The sequence below is a fragment of the Halyomorpha halys genome, unplaced genomic scaffold, assembly GCF_000696795.3.
Source record: "Halyomorpha halys isolate HHAL.00 unplaced genomic scaffold, Hhal_1.1 Scaffold135.1, whole genome shotgun sequence".
NCBI classification, from domain to species: domain Eukaryota; kingdom Metazoa; phylum Arthropoda; class Insecta; order Hemiptera; family Pentatomidae; genus Halyomorpha; species Halyomorpha halys.
Genome location: NW_027113702.1, coordinates 840,337 through 857,218, shown reverse-complemented (window position 1 = coordinate 857,218; position 16,882 = coordinate 840,337). Strand labels below are relative to the sequence as shown.

At 30.0% G+C, this 16,882-nt stretch overlaps 1 protein-coding gene across 3 annotated transcripts in view; it reads right to left on the bottom strand.

Annotated features, from left to right (window-relative positions):
* The window catches only part of LOC106678368 (uncharacterized), a 78,252-nt gene extending 64,338 nt beyond the window's left edge, over positions 1–13,914 (bottom strand). The window contains exons 1-3 of one of the 3 annotated variants that reach the window (XM_067051061.1): positions 13,591–13,914; positions 11,048–11,252; positions 10,608–10,765 (exon numbers count right to left, since the gene is read on the bottom strand). In XM_067051061.1, coding sequence (XP_066907162.1) covers positions 10,608–10,765; positions 11,048–11,201 — 312 coding nt within the window. In that variant the 5' untranslated portion in view covers positions 11,202–11,252; positions 13,591–13,914. The remainder of the gene's footprint in view (positions 1–10,607; positions 10,766–11,047; positions 11,253–13,590) is intronic. The other 2 variants (XM_014416842.2, XM_014416841.2) reach the window with 2 other exon arrangements.
* Between the last annotated feature and the right edge of the window lie 2,968 nt (positions 13,915–16,882).

The following is a 16,882-nucleotide window of genomic DNA, read 5'->3' as shown; positions in this document are numbered from 1 at the left end:
CAGTGGATCCATGGAGTAAAGTTGGCACTCAACAGCGGAATGTAGTCTATATTTTGAGGATATTGTTGATTTTCTTACCTTCTCCAGTTCTTATCCAGCGAAGGCACTTAACTCTGGAATTTCGTAAGAGTGCTTTCTTTTGCGGAATTCCGATAGTAAATCAGATTTTAATACAAATTTATGATTTTGTTTTTGATCTGACGCGTCATGAAGGCGAAAATCTCGTAAGACCGTTAGCTATTTTTTTTACGGTTTTGACAGATTGCGTAAAAAGGAGCGAAAAAATCGAGAAAAAAAATAAAGAAACTGAGTGGGTGGCGGTTTGATTTTGTAAATTTAATATAATACATTATTATATTTGATTAAAAAAATGATGTTATTGCAGCACATATTTAAAAGCGATTTTACCATGCATTCCGTGAAGCGGTAAACGACAGTGAACATGCAATATAGCATGAGGAAATTTGCAGGTAATAACCAAGTAAGTGAGTAAATCGAACTTCAACAGGCCTGAGAGAGTATGCAATAAAGATAATTCAATAGTAGTAATAATAATAACATTCTGTATTTATTCTAGGACTAGTCCCTTGAGAATAATATTACAGGCACTCACAAAAAGGTATTAGTGGCGTAGAGTATGATAATAAATTTAAAAAAATAAAACCAAAACATACATCATCAATAAACCATAAATCATGGTGAGGCAAACTTTTAATAATACAAATGAAAAAAGAATCAACTACAGATGAACTAAATATAATTATAATAGTAGGAAACATCATTATGTTCTATTTTGTTAATTTTAAAGCACATATATGTTATTCAATATTTTGTAGTGAAATACTTATGGTAAATTAAAAAATATTTAAATATCATGATTCTAAACAGTATATTTAATCTAGGGTTGTAATTTAGGGGATTTCAGAATTAATTTTGTAATAAAAAATCGCGAGTAATCTTAATATATTGATTTGAGAATTGACAATACAAGAATAATCATTTACAACTTGATGATAGAGATAATAACCAAATAGTTAAAATTACAGGTTTGGCAGTTTCTAATAGTAAAACTTCAAAAACATTAAGATGTTAACCACGAACTAAATAGAAAACCATCCGGTCTGTCACCAAAAACCATAAAACATTATCCTTCATATATCGCTTCATAACATCTCAGACTGGCTAAGCAGAAGTATTAAGTGTAGTAACCAGGCTTTCTTCTTAAGCAGTAAACTATATATTCAAATTGGATTTCATTATCATATAACAACACCATACAACATTAGTAAGTAAAATAAATAATTTTCACAAATAATAAAATCAATGAAGAAGATAAAGTAAGGAAGTAGAAGTAGAGGAAGTTTCAAAACAAGTAAAAATGGCCCTCCAAACTAGGAAACAGATAACCGTGTTTAGAAAATTCAAGTAGCTGCATAAGCTTCAAATCAAACTAACTAAAGGCAACCCTACACAGCCTGGACCCTAACCCTCATGAGACTACATTAGGGTTCAAGACCCCAAGGAGTAACAACCTGCTACCACTGAGGGGGTGGACCGGAAATTGAATTGGCCTAGAGGAAGTCACGAAGCGTAAGGCATCCAGGTTGTGAATGAAACCACCGCGGTAAGTAAAAGTAACGGTTTTGAGTTTATTGTTATTTTCATTTTATATGAGTTCGAAAGCATTAGAAAAATAATAGTACAATGTAAAAAATCAGGCGTAAAGTTAAACCTAAATATAACATCCATATTCAAATATTACATCCATAGAAGAATGGTGTAATAACTAATAAAAGAAGCAAAATAAATCCTATCAAATCACCTCTACTCTTCATCGTAAACCTCTACTCTCCTGCCCTAAAGTGTCTTTTTTTGATATTCCCCTAAAACCTGTTAAATAGATTTGTTACTCAAGACTTAAATTTGATAAGACACTTACTTGGGATCCCCATACTAGATAGAACCGACAAAAAACTGCTCGGAGATTCCGATTACTGCAACACCTGCTTGACAAACGCTCTGAACTTCCCATTTGCCATATAAACACTAAGTTAATCGGACCAACTCAGACATACGGAATAGATCTTTGGGGCTCCACCAAAACTTTAAATTCCTCCTGTATCATATCCTTACAATCCCAAATTCTCCGTAAAATCCTTGATACTCCAATTACGTCACAAAAACTCATCTATACAGACCTAAACATCACAATCGTTGCAGGGTTGGCCCAAAATAGATATACCTCCTTTCATTCCAAAATCCTCACCCGTCCAAACCCATTAGTTCTTAATCTCTCATCCTTAACAATCTCTGATAAACCTCCGAGGCGTCTGAAAAAAGATATCCACGGAATATTCTTATTTAAAGCAATGACTGGGTGGTTCCTCCCCAAGAATATCATGTGTTCTAAAAGATTTATCACATTTATTTATTGAATTGTTTTTTTTTTTTACATTTGTAAATTCCAAAAAATAAATTAAAAAAAAATTAAATAACAGATAATCTCTAATCATATGTAACTAAATTCTTGGTTGCGGTTTTGAGTTAATCTACAAAATATCTTTAATTATCAGAAAGAACCTGGGTACAACATACAGGGAAGGTACAATCAGAGTATGATTAAATAGAAGCTAGATAAGTGATATTCAACGGTAACGAGATTTAGTAGAAACATAAAGAGATTCAAGAATATATACGAAAGAATTACGCAAACTTCAATTATCACCCTACTTTGATTAGAAATTAATTTCTGCACTAATGAAAGTTAAAAGTTATTGCATCAAACCATGTATTTTCTTCACAGACTCAGTACAGTATTTGATACAGGAACAACTCTCTTTTTAAATCGTATGTTCTATGTTGATTTATGTCCTCGTCACTCCCTATTACCTTCTGGGACTGTATATGTTCCATGTCAATTCAAGGTTATGATTGCAAAATTTAAAAAACTTTTCCAGCGTAATAAGCTTCTTTCTGGCCTAATTTGACAGATGACAAAGAATTAATTTACCAAGCTTAACGAAAGTTCGTACCGGGAAAAACTGAAAATGTGTTAGTTTGGTCAAAGATAAGACGGTTTTTCTTATCTTTGAAAGATTTGTTAAAATATCGGATATACCTTTTCATACAAATAATCCTTTCATTGCCACTCAGTCTGAATCTCGAACAGTATTACTGTCCCGAACGCGATGCATAAACCCTTAGAGTTCGAGGAATCTCGGGTGCGTGTTAGTTTCAACATTTCAACGTTTGCCGTATCGATACTAGTTCTTAGGACTGTATAGGAATTCCCTATTTAGTTACATAATCATTCCTGAATGTGTTAGTGAGTGATTGTGTTATATGTACTCATATACATATATAGTTCCTAATATAACATAAATATAATCTAATCTATTAATAGTTGTTTTTTTTCTTATAAATATTTTAATGGCATTGACATTTTCCATACAGCCAGTTAAAATTCTTTATTTATATTCCGATTATTTTCACGGTCCCACAAAATTAAAAACTTCAACTCCCAACGTTTTTAATTTTGTGGGACCGCCACTCAAGGCAAGGCATGGCCTGGGGGATTCCAACCAGCACCGCCAATAGACCTCAAAATAGTAAAACAGTGCCCAACCACTGAGCTACGGGCGACAGCTGATTTGAAAAGTTAAGAAAAGTTTCATTAAGGAGGAAAAAACTTTCCGCAGATCTACAAACTAAAATTTGTTCAATCTCTAAGTGAGCATTGAATTATCCATTTTGGTAGATGGTTTAGTAATTACACGTACAGATATGCATTAAAGGAAAATGTTATTTTAGTAGGTCAAGTCACTTTAGTGAATTCTTTAAATTTTATAAACATAAATGACTATAATTTTTGTAATATAGAATAAATCATACTAAAACTGTTTAATATTTGTGTTTATATGGTATGTCTATTATTGAGTCAGTTGGGGTTATTAATGGACTAAATATTTTTTTATATATCTCCTATTTATTTAAATACATACCGCCTTATGTAACTACTTATATAAATATATACCACCATGGGCTTATACGATAGTTGCGTAAACTTGGGTCTTCGGAATTCTGTTGCATTTTTTATTTACCTGTTATACGATAATTAGATCTAATAAATACTGTAGATACTATTTATTCTCATATTGCAGCTCTGGAAATTAAACTACGATTAAAAAACACACAAATTTGTCCTAGGATCGACGTCACAACTTTCACAGAGGGGCTCAAGTGGTCTCGGGACCACCAACAACTCGGCAGGACAAATTGGCGGAATAGTGATGAAACAAACAACTTCACAGTCAATCAGGGACTGTTCCAGAACAAGTCCCGCTGGGGCTGGAGACAAATGGAAGGGATTTCCAGCAACCCTCTTTGGGGAGAGTCATTGGTTATCACTTAAGAGATACGCCCCAGGAGGACGACTCCGGGTTTAAGCATCTGGGGTACAGAGTAAGTGTTGATGTTGCAATTATTGGGAATGAGTCGGAGTAATATCATACTTTTCTATTATCACAAAAACAATAAAATTAAAGTAAATAGCAAGCAATAAATAACCCATTATTGTTTGATTCTCAATTCCCAAATTAAATAATAAAACTTAAATAGGATGAATGTATTTGACACCTCAAGGGTAAGTAGTAAGGAAGAAATAATCAGAAGAAAGTCATGGCTTATCTAAGAAAAGATACCGACCATAGACAATATTGCATATAACAAGAACTTAATATTCACTGTGGATATAGGCATATGTTGGTAAAACGGATACTGGACTACCTGAGTTCTTAGCTAGATTGTTCTTAAAACCCGCACATCCTCGAAAGTTTATGATATGTCAAAAAATTTGGAACAACCACTAAAATCTATAAATAAATAATGTGATCTATGATTGATACAGAATACAGAAACAATAGTTGGTTTTAATATTTAACAATGCTAGTGCAACCAAGAACCCTTTATTATTTACCTCTCTCCATTAGGATCCATTAAAACCTAAATCCGCAACATCAAACCAAACACAATAATCCTATCTACGTCTAGAATTACTCCTCGCTCCTGTCCGTTACTACACTACAACAAGTACTCATAATCCAGAGGAATCATTGTTTTTTGCTTTGAAAGATCAAGTTTCAATTAATTCTTGAAGCTTATGTCCATTACACAGATATCCGAATGTCGGGTAACCGGCTCAAGATAGAGAAAGGTTTGGCACTTTCCGAGTACATATTCATTCATCAACAACTGGATAGACAATACTAACGGACCAAAATGATTTTTCAGTCAGTGAGTTAAAAGTACATACCCATATTTAAGGAAAATTTACTGATTTATGAGTTGAAACGCACCGTTGGAGTTCCAGAGGCATATTCAACAAGAGGATAATAGAAATTTTGCAAGGGTTGAGAAGAGGGTAGAGATTAACTTTAAAGAATTTTCAGAATAGGAACAAACAATTTCTAATTTCAGAAAGAAAGGCTTTGACATAAGATTTTGTTCAGTGTGTCTACGAGGGTCTTTCAGTCATATTCCCTGGCTTTTCCCACCCAAAATAAAATTATTTGCTCCATCCTGCTAATAAGGAACTGAAAAAAAAAAAAGTGAAATGGTTCAATTCAAATTTGATAAACCTTGGCGCTCAAGGTTTGTATACAATTTTCCTTTTTTTGCTGAACCACAAAAAAACAATTTAGATAAAAATAAGTTATTTTGTAACATGACAATCGCCATATATTTTCAAAATCATATAACCGAAAACCGTCAATCAAACTGCAATGGGTCCCATTTCATTAAAAAAAAAATGTATTATATATTTTTTTAAAACGTCTTTTTTTATTAATTATATAACCTACACGAATTATAATTTTGGGCTAGGCAACGTGCTTATTTGAAGTTCCGCTGACAATTGCGACAATAATTTCAATAAAATTCTAATTTTAGTCTATTCCACTTTTCCGTGCTCAAGTAGGCAAAACCTTGAAGGCATATTGCACATCCAGAATGACAAAGGCACAACTTAAAATTTCTAACCAAATAAATCGTAATTGTTGGATCCCTATTATCTTAAAGCTTATCGTTTTTTTTTTTGTTTTTTTTTAATAATAATTTCTCTGACTTTCTAACGAGTTTGTCGATAATCTCCCACTTTTTCTGATTTGTCTTTTCTATAGAACCCCCTCTTTAAAGTCCAAGCAATGCCAGGAGACGAAGAGGAAGGTAAAGAAGAAAATGAGCAAGAATAAATACCTGCCACCTTTGTGACTGGTTCTATATTTTTCTCTGATGAAGAACAATGCTCTTCTCCTTCATGAACTGGCTTTTCATTTTCTTTCTCTCTGTTCTATATAATCAGTGCAGTAGTTTTTTTTTTTTTTAAGCCCCCTGATTTTAAAGGAAGAAAGAAATGACGCTTGCCTATTTTTTTTGTGAAACAGAATAAGAAAGAGGAAATACGTTTGAACAGGAAGATACCTAGATACCTAGAGTGTAACTATTATCCTTCCCACTGTTCTTTATGGATGTGGGACGTGGGCTCTTACACTAAGGGAACAGCGCCTTAGGGTTTTCGAAAATAAAGTATTACGCAAAATATTCGGACCTAAAAAGGATGAATTAACGGGAGAATTTAGAAAATTACACAACGCTGAATTAAGGGGCCTACACCCGGTAAATATAATTCAAGTTATATCATTGCGGCGTATAAGCTGGGCGTGTAAGGTTGTAGGGCTTAGTAACGGGTAAACGTAGATGGGTGGATTGCGTTAAAACTGATTTAGTATAATTGGGTTCGGAGGGGCATCACTGGAAGGATGTATGGAGAGAGCGTTTAGTGGTATCAGCAACGAACATTTATTAGGCCTTCAGTATTATTATTATTATTATTGAGTTATAAGAAAATCTAGTATAGTATGACTTTCACTTACCATACAAATTCGTATTTTAGGATTTGAGATAAAGCCTTATATGAATGATGTCGGAAGATAACAGGCAGTTTCAGTTTTTTCCGATTATAACTGCATTCTATATTTTTCCTTTTCTAACACCACCTTCCTATTTTTCATTTCTATTATTCATCAAATTCTTCAATAATATGCATTTATTTATTGTTTATTATCAAACGTCTATTGTTTAGTATCATGCAATAAGAACTGGTTAATAATTTTAAATAAGCAAAATATAAGGTACTTTAGAGGAAGAATTTTTTCAAAATTGGTCATTTAATTCCTGCTTAAGACTATTTGAATGAGGATAGGACCTGAGTTAAATCATAATTGCTATAGACGTCTTTAAGAATCCTAAAAAAGTATAAAATCGATTAAATAAAATACAAAGGAACTCCTGGTTGGTTGATTTTAAAAAGGTTCTGTGAAAGCCCACACATACACAAGTCCTACCTAAATATATAATTTCAGTTTCGTACTACTCTTCGTGCTTGATCTAGACTGATCACAAATACATCCCCACAGATCGCGAGTGTTGATTGAATATTTAGGAGACCTAAAAACGTGTGTTTCCATCGAAAACTTGAATTCGAAATTTTGCACGATCACCATACTTCCGATTTATGAATTTTTTAAAGGTACTAAGCTCTAATAAAAAATATTCAAATGGACATAAATTATGTCCATTAAATTTAATATTGAAACATATTAGCTCATTAGACGTTAAAAAGGACGTTCAATGGATTCCCGGAATCTAATTATATTGAATTAATAATGGAATCATGAAACTCGTTAACGAACTATTTGATGGGGTTATCCGGTTGGTTATATCGGGCTGGTGGGTCAAGCAATATTGCAACCATGTCCTACCTACCCGACAAGCCCAATCACTCAAGATCACGAGAACCCAGGCGGGAGGCAATAGCGGTTATATGGGGTGACTTTATTAGCTTATCATCTCCGCAATAGCAAATATACGAGGAAACAATCACGCACTGAATGAAAAAATCTTTTTCGCTATAGATCAATTTGAAAAAATTGAGATATAGGCATTTATTTAAAAATGAAAATATTGTAAAATAAAATTTGGTGTTTCAAAATTCAACCTAAAGTATTGTTAAATTTTGAATAGCACAAATAAATAATGTTTGAGTTATAACCATTTTATAAGGAATAAATGGAAAAAGTAACAAATAGAAAATAATAATAAAAAAAATATTTTTCGAAAACTTAGCATTTTGAATTGAGTGTAGGATCAACTTCTCATCTGGCAGACATTTGTACGACGTTCGTAGAAGTAGTAGTTTCCATGATATTTACCAAAATAAATTCACAAAATATTGATTTTTCGTTATATTGAAAAAAAATTTTGATTTTTGAAAAACTGTATAGGGAACCACGGGAACCTAAACACCTCTATATAGTACAAGATCCGGTTAGAAAAAAAGCCAGTTATCTCAACTCAATTTTTGATTACTTCAATAAAAACTATGTATAATTACTAGTCAAAATTGATGAGTCTGTCAAGTATAGGTAGGCGGATTAAAAAATAGCATCTGTTTCAAACCTTAAAAAAAGATTGATTTTTCATTCGGAGTTCTATATCTTAAAAACTACCAACAACACTAGAAAATCTAAGAGAACATTATTTAAAGAAGAGTAAATTTTTTAAAATTTTAGCCCTAAAAGCCACGTCCAATAGTTCTCGAGATATAGCTTTTTAAAAAGCAAAATTTCTTAAAAATTTCCTGGAAGATTAGTAGTTAGTTGATTTATTTTGAGAATCTATATCTCAGGAACTATGTGGCGTACAGATGTCTATTAGTACTCAAATTAAAGCTTGTTTAATGGACTATAAAGAAGTTTATGGCCTTTACCTTCGTAGGAATAGTAGTTTTCATGATATTTGCTAAAATAAATTGATCTATAGTTGTTCGGACAATAAATTTGATTTATGAAAAACTTTATTTCAGAAACCATTGGACGTACTGATGTCTGCCAGTGCTCAAATTAAAGCTAGTTAAATTTACTACAAAATAGTCAATCTTGTTTATCTTTGTACGAGTAGAGGTTTTTATGAATTTGACAAAATAAACTCACAAAATGTTAATTTATAGTTGTTCGTATAAAATGTTGGAGTTTTGAAAAAATATATCTCTAGATCCATAAGACGCACATATATCTGCCAACACTCAAAATAAAGGAAATTTAATTTACTATAAAGTAGTTTATGACACATATCTTCGTAGGGGTAGTAGTTTTTATGATATTCACATATAAATATAAATTTGGGAAATGAAAACTTGTCCGAACAACTATAAATCAATTTATTTTAGCAAATGTTATGTAAACTATTACTCCTACTATGATAAACATCATAAAATACTTTATAGCTCATTAAACTAGCTTTAATTTGAGTGCTAATAGACATCTGTACGTCAAATGGTTTTTGAGATATAGATTTTTTCAAAATAAATTCTTTAACTACTGATCTAACATTTTTATGAAATGTTGCTTTTTAAAAAGCTATATCTCGAAAACTGTTGAAAGGAAATAACTCTATTAGGGTCGTATTTTAGCAAATTTACTCTTCTTTAAATGACGTTCTCTTAGGTTTTCTTGTGTTGTTCCTCCTTTTTAAGATATAGAGCTCCGAATGAAAAATTAAATTTTTTTATCGTTTTAAACAGCCGCCATTTTTTATTCCCCCTACCTATACTTGGCAGACTCATCAATTTTGACTAGAAATTATATATTAAAGTAATCAAAAATTGGGGTGAGATAACTGCCTTTTTTCTCCTCTTGGGCTCTTATACTAATAGGGCTCATATTTTAAAAACGTACTCTTCTTTAAACGATGTTTTATTAAGTTTTCAGATGTTGTGCCTACCAGGTAATTTAAAAGATATATAGCTTTTTAAATGAAAAGTGAGTGAAAAGTTAACTTTTCTTAATTCTGCAAGCTTTTCATTTTTATTGACATTAAATTCGCCAAACGTATGAAATTTGACACCATTTTTTCATACTTATACAAACTTCCGTTTTCTTTGCTTATACTTAAGGTTAAATTCCTATCAAAGATTTAACTTAAACAATTAATAAAACTAACCTGATACATATATTAATAATTAAGATCGAGCGTCCCAAATCATATAGTTTTTACTTGTTGGGTTAGTTTTCGACCTGGGTCAGTTACTTCATTGCGCTCGCGCAATATAACATTATCAAAACATTATATACAAGAATAAATTCTGGATACATGGAATGTTGTTAGATATTTACTTGTATACGACACTTAGATTTTTCTCTAAAGCTTTAACAAGAAATTGACTCATTAGCTTATATTACCAGCATTTCTGCAGTGGCCACATTCGCGATATTAATTATTCCTTGAATAGAGATCCCAAAATATTTGTCTTCAAGTTTCGGATTATAATGGATCCAAATGGTCCTTTAAGTAATTGCTATAAGTTTCATTGTAATTTAATTTTTAAGAATATAGAATGTGTAAATTCAATCTTAGTTGCCAAAAATAAATAAATATTTTTTAAAAGAAATATATCAAACATCAGGTATAGCAAATAATATGATGAAAAGATTTATCAAAGTACATTAATAAAACAGCTTTACCTATTCAATAAAACACAAAAAAGGACTAACCTTGATATTATAAACCCACAATGGGGCTTCATTGCATGCAGAAAAACCAATTTCACCCCCAAAGACATAAATGGAATCTTTATAGGATACAGCAGTGTGTTCTTGTAAGCAGGGTGGCCTTTCACCACTTGGTTCAAGCAGTTCCCAAACTCCTTCACCTGAGAAATATTAAACAAAATAATTTATTTTATTGTATATTACTATTTTCGTTCACAATTTTGAGAAAATAAACTTTTTCATTATTTTATTTATATACATATTCAGTACTACTATAGGTAAAAATTTGTATAATCATTCATTTCAAGGGAAATGATATAAAATCAACCAATTTTAAATTAGTTAATTTTTTTTTGTAATCAGTATATCTTCATTTTTATTTATATTAGTGCATAATATAACAGTATATTAAATAGTGGACGGAAAAAAAAAAAAAAACTTACATAGTGAATACCTCCATAGATCCTTGAGAGGTATGTTTCCATTTCTGCCAGCTAGGAGGTAGAGATGTGATCCATTCAAGGTTACACTATGTTTGAAGCGAGAACTAGGAGTTTTACCAGACCCATCATTTTTTGGAGTAACTGGGCTCCACATCTGAAATTTTCACAGGTTTTTCTATCGGATATGTTTCTTGTATTTTGTATTCTGTAATTAATAAACTATTTATAGCTTTCACAAATAAAAAAAATACTATGAATGACTTTTGAGTCTTTTGTCACAACAGGAAAATTCTTTCTTTTAAAAAAACAATGGAGACAAGTCTCAGACTATAAGGCAATTATTTTTCCATCTAATAGCCTCAAAGAAAATCCACTTCTTGGATCCGTGCCAATTTCTCGGCACCAAAGAGTAGTTTCTCAAAGTGGTCAATTGCTACTAATAATTGCAGGTTTAAGCAGAACCAATTATGAATAGAATGGAAAGACATCCCCTTTTTAATTACATGTTCAATTTCTTGTGTTATTAAGAGAAAAAGTTTAACATCTATAAATAATTTAATTAAAATTAATAACCATTTAATCACTTTCAACAGTATTTTCTTCCTAATAATATTTACTCATTTATGATTAGAAACAGTTTAATTATATTTAAAATTTTCTTCAACTTATCCATAAATGATACCCTATTTGTCTTATTTATTTCAGATGATTATGACCCACTAATCTATAATAAATAATTGATGTTTCTAGTACAAATTTGACACTCTTTGAATATCGTATTTAATTAGCTTTGGAAGAACAGTTATGGATTAATGGAAATAAGAGACATAAAAGCCAGACACACTCAAAAACCTACCAAGTTAGGTCAACATTGGAGCCTACCAACGAACACTATGGACAGTGGGTTATTTCACACTCTTGTTTGCTTTCCTTCCATCACTAAGAATTGTTTTTTTTTTACCACTCTTTAACTAAATTCTTTATATAAAAAATCTCTTAAACTTTTTCAACTTAAATATTTATTTAATTTTTTAATTTTATAATGATGGTTGATTTCATACAACAAATGTTTTTGACCAATGATAAGTATGCAAATATAAAAATTGAAGAAATGATGAATATTAAATTTATAAGATAATTATTTTAAGAATTGTTATTGTTATATAAATTGTTGAGTCGTTTAATACTAATTAATTCCAACAGGTTTTCTAAATGAACTTTTTTTTTTTTTTAATAATTTTAATTTAACATATTTATTTTATCTCTTTCACATAATTTTGTTTAAGCTATCTGGTTAAAGAAAATTGACTTTGCTATTAATATTAAAAATAATAATTTCTAATATAATTCTTTCCCACATTATATAAGTGTAGTAAGCATTAAATTATTTGGTCTCTTTATTCTGAACATGGCTCATCCTATTAATGAGTTGAGTTATTAATAGTATTTACTCTTCAGGAAGTGTGCTTTAACAAAGGTATGGAACAGAGAAGAGAAATAAAGTTGTTAAGTCTACTGAAAAGTTTTGTATTTTTCATGAAAAAATCTTCAACTCTTTATCCTTTTCTTGATTTTTTGGTCCGTAAAGGAAGAACTTTAAGTGATGAGTGGGTTTTCATGTTACGAAATATTAAAAAGCCACCTTCTCACTTTATTGGTATCTGTTCCACGTTTCCCCAAATATTTTTATTCTTTTTCTGTACAACCATATCATTTGACTTCAGTCTGTACTCCATTGAAATTGTTTAAGATTTACAACTAAAATAAGTTAATTAATATAGGAAGGATGAGGAAAAAAAAACTGGTCGAACAAATTAAATGATTTCCTAATCTAACAATAAAATTATAATACAAGATATTGTCTAAGCAATGTCTTTTCAAAATCAATGTATCTAATAAAGCATAATGGAACAACATATGAGTAACAAGTGTTTTCATTAACTCGTATAAGTAATCTCATTTGTTCTGGGGTTCTCTAACTTAAATCATGGAAAGTAACTTTAGACATGCAACTTCCTGTCAAGATTAGATGCCTTTTCAATCTAAGGTCACATAAAATTCAGAAAGTTTACCTAACAATATTTTGTATTTATTTGTAGTTCATCATGAAACAATACTGTTTTATAAAAAGATAATGATGCTGTGAAACTGTGAATAGGGTAAGGGTATAACATGCCAGAAAAATGATAATGCACAAAGAGTTGATAAGATTTGTTTATAATCAAATAAATATACAAAACATTATCAATTAGAAAAAACAAAACAAAAAACAATGCAACATAAATGTACACAATTGGGAACTTACTACAATGAATTAAATACTTTTATGTATAGTGCACTGAATGTATATACTAAATATTCTGTCCATAAATAATTGCTATTTGAAGACAACTTAATATATTTTCTACTTAGTACAACAAATCAAAATTAACTTGTAAAGTTCAAGCAAAAGGCACAGCCAGCTTTGGAAGAATAATTCTAAAACAGATTCTTCATCTGTGATCTATGATTTAGAAAATGTAAAAATAACACTGAATACATACACTGGGTAACTCAAGTCCTTACCATAGGGATGACTTCTAGGTAATTCCCTAGATCATATTCAAACTAAAATATTCTATTTAAGAGTAAGTATAACTATCAGTGATAACATTAAAGTGTCACTTGTCAGTTTGTTCATGATGTGGTGCATTAGAATCAATAACAGTACAACAATAAAGAATAAAATGAGTCTAATGGACGCCGATATTAGTAAATTTTATGTAAAGTGAAACGATCTAATAAAAAAGAAAATGAAGAGATTCCTCAATGACAACCAACAACCCCTACCGACTTTCGGCTATCACTGGTTCCTCTCAGATGTAAACACGGACGCCATCTTCTTCTAAACCAACCAAGCTAGCGCATTCTGTTGATACATTTAGGAAAGAGCTTCTTTTTCTTAATTGTAGAATTAGAGAAGTATTTATATCACTTCCAATAATTTAAAAGACACCATTATACAGACAAATGAATTCAGTTACTTTAAAATATTTTGTGAAAGGAAAATTATTCATTGAAATTGTCACTAGACTTTGGAATTATTTTACTAAGAAGTTATTCAATAAGTGATAAAAAATATCTTTTATAAGCTATTCGCATTTTGTATAACATATCATCTATTAAGTTGTGATACCTTGTATCTCCAAGTAAAACAGTAATTGTTTTTTCAAACAACATATTTAAATTTACAAAAAATCAACATAATTCTAGAGATCCTAGTGATACCCATCCTATTGTAGGATACCTACATAATTTTTTCTTGCTTCAAGAATTCTTTCAATATGTCTAGAATGGTGCAATTATTTTTATTTTTTAAATTATATAAAAATTTGTTTCCTCATCACAGGTCAAGCGACTTTGTATTATTACCTGTAATAATAGTAAATCAAGAATCGGGATTGGGTTATTATTTTTAAATATTTATTTTAAGTTACATCAATGCATGAATTAATAATAGTAAAATTTCTAAATTTTAGAAGGAGTTATTTGAAATAAATTATGGAAAACCTATTTGATAAAGATTTTACCAATGAACAAATGCTTACACACATTATATACATTTTTTATCCAAAGTAATAAATAAAAGTCAAAAATGATTTATTCATTTATTTTTATTTACTGTTTTTGTAAAAATTTCCCATGATAATATATCACTAGCATTCTATACAATTTAATGTAATAGTAGATATTAATTGCAAAAATGATTATATCTCCATAGATCTATGTTTCAAAACATTTCAAATTTTTATAAAAAAAATAGTAAATATTTAATTTACATTGTATTGTATGTCTATGTTATAATATGTCGAATTACTTAGTAAATTTTGAAAATTGTCATTAAGTACAGTATGATAATGAATAAAAATAGAGAAACTTTGATCAACCTTTCTGATTAAAGTTTAAATTGGAAATCAATTAAAGCATCTCACATCAGATTGAAATTATTGAGTGCTAATGGAGTGAGCACTGTTTATTATATTGTAATTATTCTTTGAATGTTGCTTGAAATAGTAGTCATGTTCACAATTAATCTAAGTAATTTTAAATCATATTTAAACAAAATATAGAGTGTATTGTGTTTAGCATTAATTAAACTGAAATGAGTCCTTGGTTGTTGTGGCCGCAATCAGGAATGCTCTGATCAATTTGAACCCAGCCTGGATGGGTTTATTTTAATTTTAAGGCAGACCCACAGAATAAATCTTAATATTCTCCTTTTTTTGTCATCTGGCCTTTCTTCGCTATTTTAAAAAGATCATTGCATAAAATTCAAATGCAAATCAGCCAACAAAACTACACATAATTATTATTATATTTTTTTATCTGCTAATAATGAATGAAATTATATTTTTATCTTAGTATATTTTTAAAAATACTTTTATATCTCGAATAACAAAACAGATTTAATTTTCAAAATGGATGCTAATGTCAATGACGTCTTTATCTGATAGTCATATAAAAATATTTATTTTATAATTGTCAAAAAGTTCTCACTTTTTGGACAAGACTCTCAACGCTACCAGAGAACAGATATCCATGAATGTGCTTCAATAGACTAAAATGTATGCAAGAAGTTGTATTTGATTTTAACTAGGTCTTACAAGTTCACAATCTATCCACAGCAACTAATAATTTCTATGAACTAAACAATATGTACAAAACCGAAATGCGAAACCAAAAACCATAATAGAAAAAAATGTAAAATCATCTTCTGTCTCTAGACATCAATAGAGCTCTAAATTCAAATAATAACCCAGTCTACAAAATCCTCATCTGTCTAAATTTCTCTCCTGAAGAGTATTTAATTTTTAATACTTGCATGCATAAAACGCGAATTGTCAGCTGATTAAGAATATTGAACCTACACCCCATAAATATATATCTGCAAAATAAATCTTACACTATACAAGATGAAGAAATCTGCAGTGCCTGTAAACTATATATATTCAACAGCCTGTACCATCTTCTTCTCCATTGCCCATCATCCAGAGTATATAAAGAGAGGTACCTTCAGCAGTATATATCCGATTCACCTCCTTATGTTAATGTAGAGAACATTCTCAATATAGACAATATCGAGAAAGAGAATCATATATATTTATTTGTACTATCTGTAGCCATGTACTCTATTCCTGGAATAATATCATCCCTTACCAATTGAATGGTTATTCTCAGTGCTTTTTATCGTTAGGATATTTATCCGGTTTATGTTCATTCTATTATGAGTTTTTATTGTTTGTTTTTATTTTATATTGCTTGGTTTATATGGTTATATTGGTAAATAATTCATAAATGAAGTAAAATTATGTATCAAATATTATTAGCCTATATTTATTAATAAGAGTAATTATTTGTTTAAAATGCAAGCTTTATTATGGAGTGCAGGAAACGATTCACATGAAGACATATTTCGTAAATATTTTGAATTATTTGTACAAGAAGTCATGTTCTTTAGCAAATAAAATATATACATACATGCATATTTTGTAGGAAGATAGTCTGGGTGGTGGTCAATAAGGTTACCAAAATAGTAGATAAAAACTATTTATTGTTGACCAACGTTTCACCCCATGTTGCTTGCGTACCATCAATTATTTTTTATCACCTTGATAAATTCAATGAAACTATAGATAAAATTAATCAAGATGTAAATGAAGTTTTAACCTAAAAGTCATTTTAAATCCATCAAAGCAATAATTCATGAAAGTAAATTTTGTTAAAAAAAAAATTTTAAATCATATATACATTAAGAACTCTCAAACATTATAACTTTTGGGTGTTACATTCTCTTCC